Here is a 21,980-nt window from a genome sequence, read left to right on the forward strand (position 1 = left end):
GTTTTTAATTTTTTTTTTTTTTTTTTTTTTTTTTTTACTGTTTATTCATCTGAGAGAGAGAGAGAGAGAGAGAGAGACAGAAAGAGTGTGAGCAGGCAAGAGGCAGAGAAGGAGACACAGAATCTGAAGCAGGCTCCAGGCTCCGACCTGTTAGCACAGAGCCATGATGTGGGGCTCAAACCCAAGAACTGCAAGATCATGACCTGAGTTGAAGTCGGATGCTTAACAAACTGAGCTACCCAGGCACCCCAAGCATCTTTATTTCACCTCAGGGCATGAGCCCCATGTGGAGGGGATTCTCTCTTCCTCTTTCTCTGCTCCTTCCTTACTTGCTCTCTCTCTTTCAAAATAAATAAACATTTTTAAAAAACTGTTTTCTCGGACTGCCTGGGTGGCTCAGTCGGTTAAGTGTCCAACTTCGGCTCAGGTCATGATCTCACAGTTTGTGGGTTTGAGCCCCGCATTGACCTCTGTGCTGACAGCTCAGAGCCTGGAGCCTGCTTTGGATTCTGTGTCTTCCTCTCTCTCTGCCCTGTACTTGCTCACATTCTGTCTCTCTCTCTCAAAGCTGAATAAACATTAAAAAAAAAATTATTTTTTTAAACAGTTTTCTAATAGGGTGGCATGAACAAAAAAGTTTGAATAGCCCTGTCAAGATGGCCAGACCTTAGTTGCCCCTTCTGATGGTAGATACTTGGGTGTCTCCCATCTCAGGGTCTACCTGCCCCCAGCTATGGAGCAGTGGGGGTGAGCATGTTCTCAGGCACTCTCCCTCGCACATCTCCTACTATTCATGGGAGGAAACTGAGGCTCAGGGAAGTCCTGTCCAGAATCACACTGTGAGGGGGGATAAAGCAAGGTGGGATTCAGAAATGGGGCTTCTCTAAATAGCCTTCTACTTTCTTAATTAAAAAAAATTTTTTTTAATGTTTATTTTTGAGAGACAGAGAGAGAGAGCACGCGGGGGAGGAGCAATGAGAGAAGGAGACAGAACCTGAAGCAGGCTCCAGGCTCTGAGCTGTCAGCACACAGAGCCGAACACACAGGGCTCAAACCCAGGAACAGCGAGATGGTGACCTGAGCTGAAGTTGAACGCTTAACGTACTGAGCCACCCAGGCACCCCAATAGCCTTCTCCTTTTAACCCAAGCACCCAGGGGTGAAGATGTTGACAGGCGGATATCAGTAGACCCTAAGACTGGTCCTGTGACAGGTCTTCATGCTTTTGATTTTTCATTTAGCCAGCAGTCTCTAATTTTTTAACCTTTTATGATGGAAAATATCAGGCATCTACAAAAGTACAGGAACTAATGTAATCACACCCTCAGGGCCCTTCACCTAACCTAAATAATTAACAACTCCAACTACTCCAGCCAATCTTGTTTCCTCTTTCCTCCTACCCACTTCACTGGCTTATTTTGAAGCAAATCTCAGATTTTATCTGTAAACATCTATAAATGTTACAGGCATTTCAGTTAGTATCTCTAAAAGATAAAGACTCTTTTAAAAAGCAGAACACAATAGAATGCAATACCACACCTCAATATGTAATTTCTTAAGATCATCAACATCAAATGTTCTAATTTCCCAATTTTCTTATAATCATTTTTACACCAAATATATATATATATATATATATATATATATACACACACACACACACACACACACACATAAATACACTTTTTTGCTATTGGTAACAAAAGTGCAAAAAAGGACATTAAGATCACTTATAATCCTGTCTTCCAAAGACAACTGCTGTTAACTAAGTATTTTGTTTGGTCTTTTAAAATGAAATACTAAATGAAATTAAATAATTTGTAAATACTTCACATTCTTTGTATTTTCCCATGTTGTAAAAATATTTTTAAAAATTCAAAGACTGCATATTATTTCACTGTACACATGTGTGCATAACCCCAATACCCACTGGGCTCTTAAATTGTGCCCTTCCTTCTCCCCCCCCCCTTTTTTTTTGCCATTACGAAAATCCTTGCAATAAATATACTTGGTTATATCTGTCTCCCTCAGGTTTCTAGAAGGAGAATCACTGGGTCAAAATACAGGTTTTTGTTTATTTTCTTTTAAGTTTCTTAAAGTTACTTGAGAAGTGAGGTCAGATCTAATGCTGATGTCTTTGTCTTGGAGATGTGGAAATCTCTCCTGGAGGCCTCAGCCAGGGACAGTTCAGAAGGCAGGGAGGAATACACAGAACTAGAGCTATTTTGTGCAGCAGAAGAAAATGAAGTGGAGAGAAAATGCTGGCCCAGCTGACAATACCTCCCTGAGTGTGGGAAGGCAGGGGCAAGTGATCAGGGGGTGCCAAGGAGGTTCCCAGTCATCTGTCAGCAACACCAGCCTCCTTTCGACTTTGGACCCTTAGAGCAAACTGCTTCTCCCTCTTTCCACTAGTCGTCTTTTCTCAGTAGCACCTCTGGCCTTGTCTCCTGTTACTCTAGGGCCATCTGGCCTCCCACTCCAGCCCCCCACCCAGAAGGAGCCCCTTCGTTATCATACCTCTCCTTGCCTTGTGAGCACCCGTTCTTTGTCCCTATTTGTGCAACCAGCTAATAACCTACAGTCGAATCAATCTAAAAGATGGACTATTATTAATGAGCCCACATGCCCCATGTTAGTCATGAAGATATAGGACATTCTGTTAAATGCTTAGCTGACTGACACCAAGATACATTAAACCTGGGGCTAGCTTTCTAACTTTACTAACCTAGTAATCCTATCCCATTCACACACACACACACACACACACACACACACACACACACACACACAAAAAGCATTTTTTCTCCCTTGGTGAACCCTTGCTGGTAACTGGTAACCATACACCATGTCCAAATGTTTACGAACTATAAAAATCATCCTAGACCTCACATCAAAACCCAAAGAGGGCGAAAAACTGCAGCAACATTTGATGTGGAGCTCATTCTGTTACCAGTAGAAGCAGGGGAGGGGGAGGAAGAGGGCAGGAATATTACCTGGTATATTCAAACTTGTTCACCCAAACTGGACTATTACTTAGAAGAGGAAAAAGGACTTAATTACCAAACAATTCTTCTCCCTGCCACAAAACAAAAATAAAAACCCTAATAGAAATATCTGAGATAATCTTATAAATCTTCCTCCCTGGTAGTTTGTTTACTGGCTGAAAAAAACAGTTCTAGACCTCTCTCTCTCATGAACACAGGTGCCAAAATTCTAAATAAAGATATTGGCAAATCAAATCCAATGATGTGTGGAAAGGATCACACATCATGACTAAGTGAGGTTTAGTCCAGTTATGCAACAAATGTTTATGGGTGAACATTCAAAAGTCAATCAGTGTAATTCAGAATAAAGAAGATACATCATGCAATCATCTCAACAGATATTTAAAAAGCACTTGATAAAATTCAACATCTACTTATTATAAAAACTCTTAGCAAACTAGAAAAGAAAGGAAACTTTTTTGATCTGATAAAGGAACTCTACCTAAGAACTACAGCAAAATCATATCTAATGATAAATTTGGAAAGTTTTCCCGAGACCTAGAATGAGGCAAGGATGCCCCTGTCACCAGTTCAACACACTCCTAGATGTCCTAGCCAATGAAATTAAGAACAAGATATAAAATGTAGAAGGTTTAGCAAGAAGTAAATAAAATTGCCATTGTTCACAGGCAACATAATTATGTGTGCAAACAATCCAAAAGAACTTAAAATAAACTATTAGGATTAATGAGTAAATTTAGCAAGGCAAATGGTTTCAAGGTCACTATACAAAAATCATCCATACTCGTGTTACATTATAAAGAATACATCTGGGGGCGCCTTGATGGCTCAGTCAGTTGAGCTTCCGACTTTGGCTCAGATCACAATCTCACGATTCGTGTGTTTGGGCCCTGTGTCCAGCTCTGTGCTGACAGCACGGAGCCTGCTTGGGATTCTCTCTCTCCCTCTCTCTCTGCCCTCCCCTGCTCACGTACACAGGACAGATCTCTCTCTCTCTCTCTCAAAAATAAATAAACATAATAAAAAAAGAAGAATATATCTGGTCTTGGACTCTGGCTTCCCAAAGTGAGATTCAAAAACTCTTGGAATTTCCTGAGTAAATAGAAGTGGCTTTGTTATTCTGATGAACAACTCCAGGTGGGCCCCTAGGTAGCTTCAAGGCAGGGCTGGTCACCAGTAAAACCAAGCATTAGAGGGTCAGAACTTTCAGGTGTCCTGCCTTCCAGGGAAGGCAGTGGGCTAGAGACTGAGTCCAATCATGTGGCCAATAACTTAATCAATCATGCCCAGGTAATGAAATCCTGATAAAAATTCTGGACCACACCCTCAGGGAGGGTGGGAGAGGAAAAAAAACCAAAAAACAAAAAAACAAAAAAAACCAAACCCAACCCTCTGGACCCCAAAGCTCAGTGGAGCTTCTCAGTCATAAAACACATTGATGTGCCCGGAGGGTGACACACCCTAACTCAATGCGGCCAGGCCACGGAAGCTCCGCATCCAAGCCTGTTCCTGTTCCAGACCTCACTCTAGGTGTATCCTTTCAAATAAAACTGTAATCATAAGTGTAGCACTTCCCTGAATTCTAGGAGTCATTCTAGAGTATCATCAAACCTGAGAGGGGGGGTCGTCATGGGAACCCTAAATTTATTGCCAGTCAGGGGCAGTGGGGGAGGGGAGACCTGACTTATGACTGGCATCTGAAGCAAGGGCAGCATGTGGGTGGCTGTGAGGGAGGTGTGGGGGGCATGGTCCAATGCTAACTCCAGGTGGTTACCATCAGAATTGAATTGCAGCACACCCCCCAAGCGGAACAATTTGCAACAAACATTTTAGAAAACACAATTTTAAAGACACCATTTAAGATCACAAAATACTTAGGAATACATCTAAGATGTGTAAGACTTCAACAAAGAAAACGACAAAAAATTATTGAAAGAAATCAATAGGCTATAAAACAAATGGAGGGGTAACCACGTTTATGGATTGGAAGATTCATCGTTATAAAGATGTCAAGTCTTCAAGTTGATCTATAGATTCAATGCAATTCCATTAAATTCCTAGGAAAAAGGCTAAAGAACAGTCAAGATCATCTTAAAGAAGAACGAAGAAAGAATAATTATTACCAAATATCAAAACATATTAGAAAACTACTGCAGTTATGTCAATGTGGTATTGAACAAGGAAAGACAGAGACCAATGGAATATGAGAGTCCAGGGACAGACCCACACATATTTTTACCACAGCTCAGTGGGGAAGGACAGTTTTTCCAACAGCAGTACTGGACCAGCTAGATAACCCATACGGATTTTAAAAAAGATTCAAACTGTAATACTTCAGGAACAAAAACAAATTCCAGAAGGATTACAGCTCTAAGTGTGAAAAGGAAACATTATAGCTCTAGAAAATAACACAGGACACAAGCTTCCTAACTTGTGTACAGGCAAAGAATCTTCAACAGGATATGAAAGGCACTAACCCATATGTTTATTAGCATGTGAAAATGTGTTCAACATCATCAGTCACTAGAGAAATGTATCATAAAATCACAATGAAATACTACCACACACCTACCTAGATGACAATATCAGAGTTGGGACAGGAGTGTAAACTTGTAAGAGCATTCTGGGAAAGTGTCTTATCTGTGCCTATGCTATGTCCTGGCAATTCCACACTTAGGTATATTCCCAACAGAAATGCCTACATAACATCACCAAAAGACATGAACAAGAACATTTTTAGTGGCCTTATTTAAATTTTTTTTTAATGTTTTATTTATTTTTGAGAGAGAGACAGAGTGCAAGCAGGGGAAGGACAGAGAGAGGGAGACACAGAATCCGAAGCAGGCTCCAGGCTCTGAGCTGTCAGCACAGAGCCCGATGTGGGGCTCAAACTTACGAATGGTGAGATCATGACCTGAGCCGAAGTCAGATGCTTGAACAACTGAGCCATCCAGGCGCCTGTTAGTGGCCTTATTTAAATAGTTCCAAATTGGAAACAACCGAAATGTCCATCAACATCACAGTATATTTCTATCATGGAATACTATATAGCAATAAAAAGGAATGAGCTCCATACAACATGGATGAAACTCATAACCTTTATGTTGAGCAGGAGCCAAACACAAAAGACACATACTGGATGATTCACTTATAAAAGTTCAGAAACAGGGGGCGCCTAGGTTGCTTGGTCGGTTAAGCGTCCGACTTCGGCTCAGGTCATGATCTCACGGTCCGTGAGTTCAAGCCCTGCGTCGGGCTCTGTGCTGACAGCTCAGAGCCTGGAGCCTGCTTCGGATTCTGTGTCTCCCTCTCTCTGCCCCTCCCCTGTTCATGCTCTGTCTCTCTCTGTCTCAAAAATAAATAAATGTTAAAAAAAAAAAAAAATTAAAAAAAAAAAAGTTCAGAAACAGAAAAAATTAAACCATCATGATTGGGCGGACAGGAGCAGTGATTGGGAGGGTACATGGCAAGAGTCTTCTAGGGTGTTGATAATGTTCTATCTCCCGAGCTCAGTAGCAGTGACACAGAGCTATTCCTTTGTGAAAAACTATCAAGTTATACATTTATGATTTATGCACTTTGCTTCAATGAAAAGTTTACTTTAAAACATATCTAGGTGGTTGCCAGAGGCAGGAGATGGAAGGTGAGAGAAATGGGAGAAGGTGGTCAAAAGGTACAAACTTCCAGTTACAAGATAAATAAGTTCTAGGGATGTAATTTCCAGCACAATGACTATAGTTAACAATACTGTATCATATATTTGAAATTTGCCAAGAGAGTAGATCTTAAAAGTTGTCATCTCTTGTGCTGAGAGAAAGAAATGTTTTATCTCTGTGTGGTAAGTGATGGATGTAGTTAACTAGACTTACTGTGGCAAACATTTATAAAAATATGGAATCATTATGCTGTACACCTGAAACTAACAATGTTATATGTCAGCTGTATCTCAAATTTTTAAATTTTTTTATCTTGTTTTGTTTTAATGTTTATTTATTTTGAGAGAGAGACAGAGACAGAGACAGAGACAGAGACAGAGTGTGAGCAGGGGAGGGGCCGAGAGAGAGGAAGACACAGAATTCAAAGAGGCTCCAGGCTCTGAGCTGTCAGCACAGGGCCCGAAGTGGGTCTCTAAACTCATGAATGGTGAGGTCATGACCATGAATGGTGAGATCGGACACTTAACCAACTGAGCCATCCAAACGCCCAACTGTATCTCAACTAAAACAAACAAACAAACAAACAAACAAACACCACCTAGAACAGGGTGCCTGGGTGGCTCAGTTGGTCAAGCGTCTGATTTTGGCTCAGGTCATGAACTCACGGTTCATGGGTTCAAGCGCCTTGCATTGGGCTCTCTGCTGTCATACAGAGCCTGCTTCAGATCTTCTGTCCCCATCTCTTTCTTCCCCTCCACACACCCCTCAAAAATAAATAAACATTAAAACAAAAAAAAAGAATTTTTGTTTTTTTAAATCTAGAACTAACAGTAAATTTTCCAGCCTCGAGTTATTGGAATATCCCAATCTTGTCATCTTTTTCTTAGTATCCATGATCTTACTGAAAAGTGACATGGAACAGGGCTTAAGAGCTTGGCCTCTGGAAGGGAACAGCTGCAGTTGCCAGTTAGTTGTCATACAGTCTGGAAAAGATTCTTAGCCTCTCTGAGCCTCAGTTCCCATCTATAGCATTTGGAGGATTAATTAAGTATTTAATAAAGGTTAACCATTAATGAAGGCATTTCTTCCTTCTTTCTGCTCTCTGCTCATACTTAACCTTTTTCCAGAGCTCTGGGTCTGGGGCATTTCTGGGGAGATTGGGCTTCATGGGGAGGCTCTGCTCTCTTAGATACCCCTCTACTCTCTGCTGCTTTTCTAGCATAACCTCTTCTCTCCCTAACTGGGACACCAGGGAGGGAGCAGGCAACAGGTGAATCCTGACATGAAACAACCCAAGTAGAGGTGCAACTGAGAAATGTGGCCCTGCCCCTTGACCTGCCTGGTTTCCTGGATCCTCAGATTAAACTCCCACGGTTGGAGCACCAAATGTGCTGGCAATCAGGATGGCAGGCTTAACTTTCTCCAACTTTAGAGAAACAAATAATTCAGTAAATGAGAAGAATCTCCCCAATTTGAAGTTTCTCTTCCATATATTTTTTTCCTTAAGCTCTGACATCTGTTACCCTTAAGATATGCACTAGGGGCCCAGATAAGACGGTATCTGAATTAGCATGTAATTATATAGTGGGCTCTTTTGACCTCAATGTATTCAGAATTCCAAGAAAGGCACCACACCCGGACAGTGGGGCAGCCTGCCACCTGAGCCAGTATATGAGAACCACCACAGCCCAAGTTGGTGTCCGTGCCAACTGGGGCACCTTTGGATAGTAATAACAATAATTTTTAAAATAGCTAACATTTATTGCATGATGACAATGGTGCCAGGCACTGAGCTAAGCAGTTTACATGCCTTACCTCATTCAGTCCTCACCACAACCCTCTGAGCTAGATACTGTCATTAACATGGACAACCAAATCACCAGCAACCAAAGAGAAACTTCTGAGACTAAGAGTCAGTGACTGTTTTGGGCCTTTCATGAAATAAACTCCACTGTAGATTTACTCACTTTACACACTTTTTATTTATTTATTTTTTAATGTTTATTTATTTTTGAGAGGGAGAGAGAGAGAGAGAGAGAGAGCACGAGCGGAGGAGGGGCAGAGAGAGAGAGGGAGACAGAGACTCTGAAGCAGGCTCCAGGCTCTGAGCTGTCAGCACAGAGCCCGATGTGGGGCTTGAACTCATGAACCACGAGATCATGACCTGAGGTGAAGTCGGACACTTAACTGACTGAGCCACCCAGGAGCCCCAGATCTACTCACTTTTTAATCTTACTCTTAGGGGGGTGCCTGGCTGGCTTAGTTGGTACAGCATGTGAGTCGATCTTGGGATTGTGAGTTTGAGCTCCATGTTAGGTGTGGAGATTACTGAAAAAAGTAAAAATCTTTAGGTGTGCCTGGGTGGCTCAGTCGGTTGAGCACATGACTCTTGATTTTGGCTCAGGTTGTGATCCCGGGGTCGTGGCATCTAACCCCAAATGGGGCTCCACACTAAGCACGGAGCCTGCTTGGGATTCTCTGTCTCCCTCTGCCCCTCTCCTGCTCATGCTCACTCTGTCTCTAAAAAAATAAATAAAAATCCTTTAAAAAAAAAGAAACCAACTTAGGAAAGTGTGATGAGAGATGGACTAATTAAAAAAAATTTTTTTTAATGTTTATTTCTGAGAGAGAGAGAGACAGACAGACAGAGTGTGAGTGGGGGAGGTGCAGAGAGAGAGGGAGACACAGCAATCCAAAGCAGGCTCCAGGTTCTGAGCTGTCAGCACAGAGCCTGACATGGGGTTTGCGGGGCTCAAACTCATGGACTGTGAGTTCATGACTTGAGCTGAAGTTGGACGCTTAACCACCTGACTGAGCCACCCAGGTGACCCTAGATGAACTAATTTTAAAGCAGGACTCCTGGGGCATCTTGGGTGGCTCAGCCAGTTAAGCATCTGACTCTTGATTTCTACTCAGGTTATGATCTCACGGTTCATGAGTTCAAGTCCCACATCAGGCTCAGTGCTGACAGTGCAGAGACTGCTTAGAATTTCTTTTTTTCTCTCTCTCAAAATAAACCTAAAAAAAAAAAAAAAAAAAAAAGCAGGACTCCAGGTGACTGTGCATGTGTGCATTCATGTGTATGTGTATGTGTGTGAGAGCCTGCATGGAGGGATGAGTGAATCTGCCCCCTTGTGTAAGGAAGGGGGTGTGTGTTTAAGCATATCCATGTGGAGGCAGAGGTGTGTGTGGTGTGTGTGTGTGTGTGTGTGTGTGTGTGTGTGTGTTGTGAGCCTGTCCTATGTGTATTTGGCGGGGGGAGGAATGAGTGTGTGTGGGAGTAAGCCTGACTGGGATGGGGGGCATGGAGCCTCCTTCCAACCAAGGCTCCTGGCTGCCTGCTGGCCAGAGACTAGGCGGTCCAGAGAGCCTGGGGAAACCAGTCTTTCAAGAACCCTGCCCAGGTCACAGTAAATCAGCCCTGCAGCATGGAAGCAACTCTGACTATAACCTCTGGGGAATGCTCCAGCAACACCAGGTTTAACCCCCAGCAAAACAGGCTGGCAGCTAAACACACACACACACACACACACACACACACACACACACACCCAACCTGGCAGCTGCACACCCCAGCCCTCTGGGCTCACCTTTTCATCAGCCGCACAGTGTTGCCCAGCCCTCAGTCTGTGGAAATCCTCCAAGATACTCCTCCCAAGAATCCCAGGGATAAAAAGGGATTTCATGTCTTATAAGAGGAGCAATCAGAAGAACCAATCTAAACTGGGTTCCAAAAAGCAAGGCACAAAATTGTATGTAGACAATGGTTTCCATGTGAAAATACATATGAGCAGCTAATGGGAAAGTTTACATGGCTATAAAAATGAAAATGGTTTTGGCAGGAAGGATGGGGTTTGGGGCAAGTAAAGTTTCAGCTCCTGCCCCCTCACCCCCACACACACAAAAGAAAAAAAAAAAGAAAATGGTTTTGATCTTGCTGCTTGTGACATGATTTTTAGAGTAAATTTCTAAAAAGATTATTATAACAAATCACAATATTAAAAAGTAGTTCTCTCCAGATCACAGGTTCATGGGTTGTTTTGTTTAGATTTTTCTGTGTTTCCTAAAGTTCTGATGATAAGATGTATCTGGTTTATAATAACCACTAGTAAAAAGAAAATCACATAAAAAAATGGAACAGGAATAGACTGAGGAGTCCAGACTCCAGTTTATGAAGTGGGCCAGGAGTCCTTTATGTAGCCACAAAGCCTTTTACAACAGGATGTCTTGGCACACTCAGGCGTGACAACAGGGGTAACCTGAGGGACAGAATGGGCGAGCATCTCGTCACAGGGCAGCTGTACTGGACAGCAGACAGCGGCTCAGAGAAGGAGAGCAGGCAGCTGGATCAAATAGCAGCAACAGCTCCGGACAGCTACACCCCATCCTCCTAAGCTGAGGGCCGTCTCAGGCGCCTCTGGGAAATTCCTGAACTCTCACATCCACGGAAAGGGCTGAGGAGCGATCACAATTTGCAGAAGCAGTTTTACCCTAAGTTGGCATCAATGACAAATACACTCATCTCTCATTCTGTGGTTTCATCCAAAATCTCCCAGAATACGAGGCACAGAAGTGGGGAAATGTTGCATCTTATGCACCTTTGAGGATCCAGCTAGAATGCCGCCTCCTTTGGAATGCCTTCCCAGACTTCTACTGATAAGAAAGGCATCGGCTTCTCCAAAGGCCCTGCCCCTTACCCATTCTCCTGTAGGACAGTCCTGTGCTTGTGTGTTTCTGTGCACTCATCTATTTAAGCATCTGTTCAATACCCCCCGTCCTGACCAGAGGTGTTCAGGGAAACTCTGGGACTGGGCTTTCTAACTGAAAATATAGGACTTTTGAAAAGCAAACACCAGCATGTTAGATTGGTACGATCTAAGCTCCTAGGGCTTAGACAACAGGCAGTGCCTTCCAGTACACAAGTAAGAGCTGTGGGAAGTGATCTGTCAAGAGGCTGAAGAAACTGCCGTCAGTCCTGGCTTCCCTATGGAGCCTGGCCTACAGGCTGTAGGATGCCAGCGACGGGGAGATGTGCAGCTGCCTGCCGGCCAGCACCATACCTCCCTATCCACGGTGGCCATGCTCCATGCCCACAAGCACCTAACCAAAGAGAAAGTGAGGAGGAGCCTGGCCAGTGTTTTGTCATCTGCCCCGCTGGCACCGTTGCCCTAACAGGCGGCTCCTGTCACCGTCTCAGATACACTTGCTCCCTGGCAGCTTCTCAAGATCAAATCACCAGCTCAGCTGGAGACTATTTCCAGGTGGAGCTGTGAGAGACCAGGTGTGTAGCTGACTTTGCTCTCCACTTTTTTTTTTTTTAATGTTTATTTATTTTGAGAGAGAGAGCACAAGCTGGGAAAGGTAGAGAGAGAGAGAGAGAGAGAGAGAGAGAGAGAGAGAGAGAGAGAATCCCAAGCAGGCTCTGTGCTGTCAGCGCAGAACCTGACACGGGGTTCGATCTCATGACTGCGAGATCATGACCTGAGCCAAAATCAAGAGTCGGACGCTTAACTGACAAAGCCACCCAGATGCCCCAGCTCTCCATTCTTGAGGCTGTCCTCTCCCAGCACCTTATGACTTAACTGTCCCATCCCCAGTCTATGCTTGGCCATCACCCTATCTGGTTTCCCCAGGAGGGTCCCAAAACCACGCCTGCCTGGCTCTTTTTCATCTCTCCAAGGAGTCACTTTAACCGAGCTTTTACATGCTCTGCATGTTCTGCCTGCTCTCAGATGACTTCCAAACCTTTAACCCTGGTTCTGGCCTCCCTCCCAAGTGCCCCCACCTAAGCACTTTCACCTGCACACTTGCCTGGATGGACTGTACCCTCACACTGCTCCGTGTGGTCCCAGACCAGCAAAATGGCCATCATCTGAGAGCCTGTCAGAAATACAGGCTCTTAGGAGCGCTTGGGTGGCTCTGTCCATCAAGCACCCAGCTTTGGCTCGGGTCATGATATCTCATGGTCAGTGGGTTCGAGCCCCACATCGGGCTCTGTGCTGACAGCTGAGAGCCTGGAGCATGGTTCGGATTCTGTGTCTCCCTATCTCTCTCTTCCCCTCCCCTGCTTGTGCTCTGTCTGTCTCTCTGAAAAATAAACATTAAAAAAAAGAAAAGAAAAGAAATACAGCCTCTTAGGCCATACCCCAGACCCACTGAGTTCAACTCTGCATTTTAACAAAATGTCCAGGCAGTTCAGGTGCACGTTCAAGTGTGAGCAGCTCTGGTGAGCACAAAGGAGTCCAATCAAGGGTCACATCACTTTACCACTACCACCACCCCCAATTCTCCAAACTGTCTTTGCTTCCGCCTCTTCCCACTTCTGTTAAATGACAACATCATCCATCTAAATCCCAAGCTAGAAACAACAGATGTTCACAACTACTTCCTGGCTCTGACTCCAACATCTCCAAAATGATCACTGAATCCTGTTATTCTGACGTCAGAAGCATCTCGTAGGCCTAGACCTTCCTTGGCCCCACTGCACCTACCAGAACTGTGCACAGTAAGCTTCATTTACCTGTCTGTGTCCCTGGTAGACTGCGAGTTCTGTCAACAGCACTGTTTTAGTCCTCTCTGATTCCCAACAGCAAGCACCATGTCTGACACATAGGCCTCAAAAAATTAGATATTTATTGCAACAAAGGAACAAACCAGGAAACAAAGAGAAATAAGGTACTTAAAGTGTGTCAGATGGTAGGAACCAAAAGTAAAGGCAAAATTATGCAGTGTTTTTTCTTAATAAAGTTGTTTCAGGAAGAAAAACGTACGTGGGAGAAGTGTGCTGTGGCACAGATGGAAACATGGGAGGAGTTTTTAAAGAAAATATTTCTAGCTGTTTTTCTCTTCAATACATATGCCCAGTAACTTTCTACAAGGTCAGTAATAGGTCCAAAGTCATCTCATGGGTGGGTGACCAGGGTGGGTAGAGTTTAAACCCAAGTCTTTACAGGGGGCTAGATGGTTATAAAGTAGGTGGGGAAAGATAAGATGACTACAAATGAGCACAGTGTCTGAAAAGGGCAGGAATGTCACAGAGGGAAAGGACAGCAGAAAGCTGAAAGGTGAGCTTCATTGTGGGGCTGGAGTTTCTGACCGATTTGGGAGAGCTTATTCGTCGCTTTGCCTCCAGGGTCTGAGAGGATCTTTGGTAAAGGAAAAACACAACTGGGCCAGGAGTAGCCCAGGGAGCCGCTGTTCTAAGATCTCAAGCTGTGGACAAAGCCAACCACAACACCCAGTACTGCAAACAGTTCTAGGCGAGGTGTAAGTTGAGGTTTAAGTGGGTTTAAGTCAAAGGACCAAGGTTCAAATGGCATGAGCCTCTCAGTGGCCTTATAGCTCTAACCAATCAGATAGTCTTACTCCTGAGGTCCTGCAGCACCTAGCCCCATGTCTTGCACAGACAGTATGAGGTTCAACAAATATCTAATGATAAATGCCTTGAGTTGGGAGGCAAAGCAGCTGAGAAGCTGTAACCTTCTACCTTAGTCTCTAAGGGAAGCTCAGCCTCATGTCTGCAACTAACTTCTCAAGCCTGTCTAAGTGTGTAGGAGCATCTTCATGACTCACACTAATGAGTGAAGCTATGTATGTATACTCCCGACGGCCAAAAACTGCTTATTCAGAGAAACTGAAGCACAGGAAAAGGGAACCATGCATCACATTCAAGACCCCAGACTCTGGGGACCTGGGTGGCTCAGCTGGTTGAGCGTCTAGCTTCAGCTTAGGTCATGATCTCACGGCTTGTGGGATGGAGCCCCACATCGGGCTCTGTGCTGCCAGCTCAGAGCCTGGAGCCTGCTTCTCACTCTGCCCCTCCCCTGCTTGCACTTGGTCTGTCTCTCTCTCAAAAATAAATAAATATTAAAAAGAAAAAAAAAAAAAAAAAAAAAAAAGGACCCCATGGGGCGCCTGGGTGGCTGAGTCAGTTAAGCATCTGACCAGTTAAGCTCAGGTCATGATCTTGCAGTTTGTGAGTTCAACCACCGCATCGGGCTCTTGTGCTGACAGCTCGAAGCCTGAAGCTTGCTTCTGATTCTGTGTCTCCCTCTCCGCCTCTCCCCCTGCTCACACTCTGTGTCCCTCTCTCAAAAATAAACATTAAAGGGGCGCCTGGGTGGCTTGGTCGGTTAAGCGTCTGACTTCGGCTCAGGTCATGATCTCATGGTCTGTGAGTTCGAGCCCCGCATCGGGCTCTCTGCTGACAGCTCGGAGCCTGGAGCCTGTTTCAGATTCTGTGTCTCCCTCTCTCTCTGCTCCTCCCCTGTTCATGCTCTGTCTCTCTCTGTCTCAAAAATAAATAAACGTTAAAAAATAAATAAATAAATAAATAAACATTAAAAAAAAAAAAATTAAAAAAAAAAAAAGGACCCCAAACTCTGCTTCTCAGCTTCTCAGTCCGTGAACCATTATATGTTACTGTAGGAGCTCCTCCTGTCTTGATGCAACTAGAAATATCAAGTCCCCTGGATAACAGCACAACACCCATTTTACTTTATCCCTTATCCAGCTCCTCAAAATTCTAATACCTATGGACTGGGGACAATTCTGTCTCAAATCTAACAGATCATTCATTCATTCCATGACTTTTTATTGAGATGTCTTACTATGTGCCAAGAACCATTCTAGGGCCTAGGGATACACCAGTGACCGAAACAAAGAGCTCTGCTCTTTGGAACTTATATTCTAATGGAAGGAGACAGACAATAAATAGCATAGTAAATCTGTAAATTACGGAGTTGTTAGAAAGTGATTTATGCTATAAAAAAAGAAACATTAGCACAGGGTAGCAGAGATCAGGAAGGTCAAGGAGGATGGAAGGTTATAGTTTCAAATAGGACAACAGGAAAGCCTCATTGAGAAGGTAAAGTTGAAGCAGACAGGAGGGAGGGGAGACAGCGAGGCATGTAACATTTGGGGAAAAACATTCCAGCCTGAAGAACAGCCAGGGCAAAGGCCCTAGTGTGGGAGTGTCTTGGTGTCTTCAAGGAACAGTAAGAAGGCCAGCAGGGCTTGCCAGATAGTCATTCATTAGTTGTTCATTCATTCATTCTTTCATTCACTTAACAAACATTTACTACAGACCCATCTCTTTTCCAGGTACTAAGTGGTGAAAACACTAATAAGGCATGATCCCTACCCACACAGAATTCATAATGTTGGGGAACAAGGAGGAGACAAAATGACCTTAAAACAGGATTACACTCAGAGCAGAAAGACTCTGGCAGAGGTCAGAGTTGGGCCCTCACCCAACTTGGAGATGCTGAAGAGTCTACTGAAGCATAAGAAAGACCCTCAGGCAGATGCCTGACCACACTTGGCAGGCACCCAGCTCTTGTTTTGATGCTGCCGACAATGCTGGCCATGTTAAGCTTGCCCACTGGGTTTTTCTTAGCTAAAAAAGAAGGCTTCCAAACATCAGATTTGTAAAGAAAATCTTTTAAGGTGCAAATGCAAAGTGTTTCCGTGTCCTAGAGGGCCTCAGACTTAACAGGTAAATGCCCGATGGAAAGATTTTGGAGAGGCCATATTGGGGGAAGCCCAGAGTGGCAATGAGTTAGGACAGAACCACAAAGCCCCAGGATGTGTCCATTAGGAGTGACCATCATATCACACTCACATCTCCAGGGCTTCATGCTGCACTGGGTAGACTGTGCCTGCATTTCCATGGAATTAGCAGCACCCCCTCCAGGGCTAGGGCGAGGGCTGGGGCTCAGGTTCAGACCACTGGCCCCTGTTAAGTAAGGTCTAGTGAACTAAAATGTACATCTGGAGAGTTCCACTCAGCAGAGCTCTGGGCCAAAAGATGCTAGCTCTATTTTCCCAGCTTCCTGAAGTAATACTTTTTTTACGTGATGAGTCCAAAGATGGTCCTGCCAACCCTAGGAAGCTCCCACCAGACAAGAGCTGAACCCTGCCGATCAGGGGCTGGGAAGCCCAGCCCAGCCACACTGGTTGTTTCCAGACTCGAGATGAACGATGCAAACGTGCTTGTAGGGTGTGTCACCAGCAACAGTCCCAAGGACCATAGAGGTGGTGAGCAGGAAGCCGCCCTGGTGAGTCCCAACCAGGTTCCTCACCAAGCAACATGGGAGAAGTCCTCAGGGCCAAGAGGCTGCAGGGTGAAGGTGGGGCACAAATCCTCACTGCTCTTCTTCAGGCTCAGCTACCTGGGACAAACAGGTTCTAGGGCCTGGACCTGCAAAGCTCCCCCCACACTGTGTCATCACCACCAGATGTCCCTTCAGTCCCTCTGCAATGAAGCCACCTTACCAGACTGTCTCCCACTTGGACTCATGTTACTCAAGTCCTTCTCAGATCTGATGCTACGAGTCACTCTCTCAAACTGATGAAGGGAGGGTACCAATCTCCCACTCTGGCCCTGACCAGAGCATCTTTTAAGACTAAACCTGGCAGGGCCTCCTCCTACCAATCCCACCCTCCACCACTGACCTAGCCAGTTCCAGGCTCTCCCCAACTCTCATGAAATAATAGACTGACAAGCGTCTGAGGCTTGCTCCCTGCTTGAGTGCCGAAGGTGCTCCCAGCCCTAAACTGGCAGGCTGCCTTAGCCAGCAGGAGCTCTACTTATGGGGAAAGGAAGCAAAGTCCCTGGTCCCTTCCCCCATTCCTTTATGAAGAGCTTCCCTTTCTGCCTCCTCATTCCCTTTGGCCTAGGAGGGTTTTACTCCATAATTGGCTTGTTTACTGCCACTGAGGGCTTCTGGGTGGCAGAAGTGGGAGGAAAAGTTTTGTTGGAAGTAAGGAAAGGGGTGTGTGTCCTGAGCTTTGAGGCTGGTGAGTAAAACTTCCAAGTGCCTCTCTAACTACCTGAGAACTGGCCAAGAACCCATGTGAGGAAAGAACACAAGGCACTGCAAGGCCAGCTGAAGATTCTCAGACCACAGGAGGGAAGCTTATGTTTGGTGCCTGCGAAAAGACAGAACAATAACCAAAACTTGATGTGCTTACTTCTGCTGAGTAGTCGAAAGCATTACTTGGCACTGTTCTGAGTGGGGAGCAAACCAGAGACCTCCCAATTCGGCTTCTGTGGGCTAGGAGCTCCAGTAACATCACTCTTGCTCAAAACTTCCGAAAGCTCCAAGCTCCAAGCAAACTTACTGCCCTGACTACAGGCTCTTCCAAAGGCCCCAGATGACTCAGCCTCTCCCCCCTGACCACTGAGAGGCAGAGCCTATACCCAGCTCAACAGGACCATCTGCTGGGCCACAAGCACATCCTTTGCCACCCCATTCAGGTGCTCTGCTCCTCGTGGGGTTCCCCGTGCCTCAAGTACCACGTCTCCCCATATCTTCAGGCTCTCCTCAAATGCTTCCTCCCATGTGAAGGTTTTCCCAGGTCCCCAGCCCACTCAGATGTGGGGCTCCACACTCTAATGTCCGTGGCCTCTTTTAAGGCATTAGCCTTACTCTGTCCTGCTTCAATAGCTCCCTGAGGCCTTGCTCTATCCCTCCAAGTGCACGAGTGTGTCTCAACTCTGATTCACCTGAAGCACAAAGCACAGTAGCTGGCAGACAGCAGACGCTTAGGAAATGTTCCTGCTGTCCCAAATACCATTCACCTCAGAGGCACAGGAAGTGATGGGCAAAGGAAAAGAGTCACACAAAAACACTAAGACCAGCAGACACAAAACAGGCAAGCGAATGAGAGGTGTCACAAAGACAGTTAACGGAGAGGGCGAGCATCAGGCCTTACCCTTCTTGAACTCCTCCAGCATGGCATCCAACTTGGTATCATGGAAGACAAAATGCACTGGATGGTTATAGAAGCGGGTGATGGTCTTGAGGGGGGTGCAGTCGTCAGGATCCACGAAGGCCAAGTCTTTGACATAGAGAATATCTACAATATTGGACTGCTCGTCTTCAAACACGGGGATGCGGGTATAGCCACTTTCCATAATCTCCGACATGGTGTTGAAGTCCAGGATGGCATCACTGCGGATCATGAAGCAGTCTTGGAGCTGGGTCATGATGTCCTCCACGGTCTTGGTCCGTAGCTCCAGGGCACCCTGGATCATATTTAGCTCCTCTTTCACCAGATCATTATAGGGCTCCGTTACCTTCAACATCTCCATCAGCTTCTCCCGATTGTAAACAGTGCGAATCTCCTGGCCCAAAACAAAATCCAGTAGCTTGCTAATGGGGAAACTGAGGGGGAAGGTGAGAAGCATAAAGAATTTGGTGAGAATGATAGTATTGGCACCCACTGCCAGCCCGTGTCGGGAGCACAAGGCCTGAGGTACAATCTCCCCAAAGATGACAATGCCAATGGTGGAGGAGGCCACCGCCATGAGTCCAGACCCAATGAGGATGTCTAGAAGGATGGTGAGGGAGGTGTTGACCAGCACGTTTCCCAGGAGCAGCGAGCAGAGTAAGTAGTTGCCCTTGCGCCGAATGGGCTCGATCTTCCGGGCATAGCGCCTTTCCTTCTGGGTGCCACAGTTCTGCACGATGCGCAGCTCCATGGGGTCCAGGGCCATAAGCCCCAGGTTGAGACCAGAAAATATGCCCGACAGCACCAGCAGCACCATAATGAGGAGGATGTGCAGCCAGAGGGGCAGGAACCTCCCAGCCTCCTCCACCATGAAGAGCAGCGAGTCCTTATCGGTCCACCTCTGCCAGGGCCCGTCCACCCCAGCCCGGGTGCACAGTGCATACAGTTTCATGTTCTCGCTCCTCCGGAGGAACTTAGTGAGCACCACCAGCATCCCGGACGTGTTCCCTCGACTCACGTTGACCAGCTGCTGGACGACCAGGTCCTTGGTGAGCTCGGGGCAGTTGGTGGAGTTGTGGGTGGCCTCGGAGTTGTCCACCTCGGTGAAGGAGATCAGGTTGCTGGAGATGGAGCCCAGCCTCTGGCCGTACAGCCTCAGGTTCACCGTACTGCCCTCGGACACGAAGATGATGCCATCCGGATTCATCCCACACGATTTGTTACAGCTCGCCAGCCTCATGCCCAGGATCGCGCCCCGCTGGGGGTCGCTCTGACCCCGGGCCCCCCGCGCCCACAGCAGCACCAGCAGCAGCAGCGTCGCCAGGAGGAGGCGCCCTCGGGCCGGCCCGCCGCCCCGGCGCCCGCCCCCGCCCACCGGCGCCATGTTGCTCCGGCTCGGCCGCCGCCGCTCCCCGCGCCCCGCCGCGCGGCCCCGCTCCCGCCGCTGCTCCTGCCGCTTCGCCGCCGCCGAGCCAACTGCCCGGGCCGCAGGCCTGACGTCAGGTCAGCGCCCCTCCCGCCCCGCCCCGCCGACCCACGCCCCTTATTTGCATGGGAGACCCCGCCTCTGGAAGCGCGGCTCCGGTGCCCGCCCTTAAGGGGGTCCCGCGCTTAAGGTGGAGCTGCGCCTGAGCGCGGGAGCCGCGGGCGGACGCTCGCCCCGCCCTTCTCCTCGCGCGGCCATTCCCGCGGGCCTTTCTGCTCACGGGTTGTACGCGCGGCCCGCTCTTCTGCTGCCCAGGCCTGCGCTCCTGGTGTCGCCGCTCCTCTGCCGCAACCTAGCCGGGCTTCGCATGCTCGGCTCTTTCCCCAGAGCACTGCCGCTTTCTTGGGGGGGTGGTGGGGTGGGGGGGCTGGGGGGATTGCTCTTTGCTGGAACCTCGGAAGCAGTACCACGTTGTGCTCGGGCGAGAAAAATGCTTTTACTGATACAAAAAGAAAAAAGAAAAGGAGAACCTGAGGGCTGAGGCCTGAGAGGCCTACAGGCCTTTCGGCCTTGCAGACTGCCCCTTGAAGACTTTTGTGGCCTCTGCACTCTTGAGGGTTTTGATGACCTTGTCCCAAAGCCAGAAGTAGGTTCCACGGCCCTGCCCCCAGTCTGAGACATCCTTTGGCCAGTGGTTGCCTGGTTGGAGGAGAATCTGGGAAACTGAGGATATAGATTGTACCCGCAGAAAGAAGGGCCAAGATCCGTCCTAGTCTTAGGTCATTTCCTTTTAGGACGCGAATGTTGAGTCCCTCCTATGTGCCAGGCATCTTGTTCCAGACTCTGACAATATAGTGGTGAATAAGCCAAAGCCCCTGCCCCCTGGAGTTTACAGTCTAGAGCAGACAATAAGCAAGTAAACACATATGCATAATATTTATTTAATCCTTTGCACAACACTAAGAGGTAGTGTTATTTTTCCATTTAACAGATGAAGAAATTGAATCTAGGCACAAGTTGGAGTCCCTCCAGATTGCTATTTTAAGAACAGGCTTGTGTGACTGGTAAGGCACATTGGAGTGTCTCTCAGACCAGGTTTCTATATCAATAAAACGGGAGTAAGAATGACAAGAGGGCACCATCTCACTAAGCTTATGGGAACACTTGGCCTAGGCATTGAACAGGACAGGACAATTCTGAATGTTCTGTGTAGCTGATGTTGTTGTTGCCTGCCCTTCCAGACCAAACCCCTAACCCCAAATTGTGGTGGTGACTGGCCAGCTGGGGCAGACGCATGTGAAAATGAGCTGAGAGGTGTGGCGCCAGGCCTAGCCCTGAAATGACTACTTCCTGGATGGCCCTACCTTGGTGTCAGTTAGCGACTATGAATTGAGCACCAAGCACTCAGGAGGTGTGGGGAAGACCGCAGCCGCCTGCCCTGTTAGGGGGAAGGAGACAGACAGACAAACAACCTCACAATAATTGCAGAGGTGCACAAAATAGGGAATCGGGTACCAGGTTGACCACTGGGTCTCAGAGCAAGTTTTTTTCCCAACGCTGGAGACACAGAATCCATTTTACTCTCTCCCTGCACAAACACATGTGTTTATTTTTGTTGTGGTATACTGTTTGCCAAAAAAAGCAACAATCAATACCAGCCGGAAAGAGCCCAAACAGAGAGGAACAATCCTATAGTGTTGTGCATACTAGGCCAGCCTGAAGCAGTCCCTTTCAGGTAGGCGCCTCACTTCATATTCTACAGTGTTTCTAGCTGGCCACTTTTGTAAGGAGCAGGAGCCCCCGGATGGGCACTAGGCAAGACAGAGCAAAAACAGAAAGCAGAACCTTGGACTGGCTGTTCCCTCCCTTCTCCACCGATACAGGATGAGCCACCTGCATCACCTCAGAGCAAGCCCAGCTTTCAGAGAGGCTTTTGTCCACCTCATTTCATCTTTTTCCAGCCAGCTGGAAACACCCTTCCCATGGTACTTAGAGACTTTACCATTCTATTATTGACCAATCGGCTATTTTTATTTTGCTCTTTTCAAACTGTCAAACTCAGAAGCTCCCTGTATATGCACTGAGTCCAATAAGAGAAGTCAACAAAGGGAAGGGGGAAAAAAAGCTTTTGAGATACTTGGGTTTAAGTGGGAATCTG

At 46.7% G+C, this 21,980-nt stretch overlaps 2 protein-coding genes across 4 annotated transcripts in view; one reads left to right on the forward strand and one right to left on the reverse strand.

Annotated features, from left to right (window-relative positions):
• The window catches only part of CNNM4 (cyclin and CBS domain divalent metal cation transport mediator 4), a 40,874-nt gene extending 20,993 nt beyond the window's left edge, over positions 1-19,881 (reverse strand). For 2 of the 3 annotated variants that reach the window (XR_002083492.2, XM_019461486.2), the window contains exon 1: positions 18,379-19,881. Coding sequence is in view for 2 of the 3 variants with exons in the window: in XM_019461486.2 (XP_019317031.2) it covers positions 18,379-19,780 (1,402 nt within the window). In the remaining variant the exon portion in view is untranslated. The remainder of the gene's footprint in view (positions 1-18,378) is intronic. The other variant, XM_019461599.2, reaches the window with a different exon arrangement.
• LMAN2L (lectin, mannose binding 2 like) overlaps positions 19,786-21,980 on the forward strand; it is an 83,418-nt gene continuing 81,223 nt past the window's right edge. Inside the window, exon 1 of the mRNA XM_053890642.1 lies at positions 19,786-19,899. The gene's annotated coding sequence lies outside the window, so the exon portion shown is untranslated. The remainder of the gene's footprint in view (positions 19,900-21,980) is intronic.

This window comes from Panthera pardus, unplaced genomic scaffold (assembly GCF_024362965.1).
Source record: "Panthera pardus isolate Hobbes unplaced genomic scaffold, ASM2436296v1 HiC_scaffold_25, whole genome shotgun sequence".
In the NCBI taxonomy this organism is placed as follows: domain Eukaryota; kingdom Metazoa; phylum Chordata; class Mammalia; order Carnivora; family Felidae; genus Panthera; species Panthera pardus.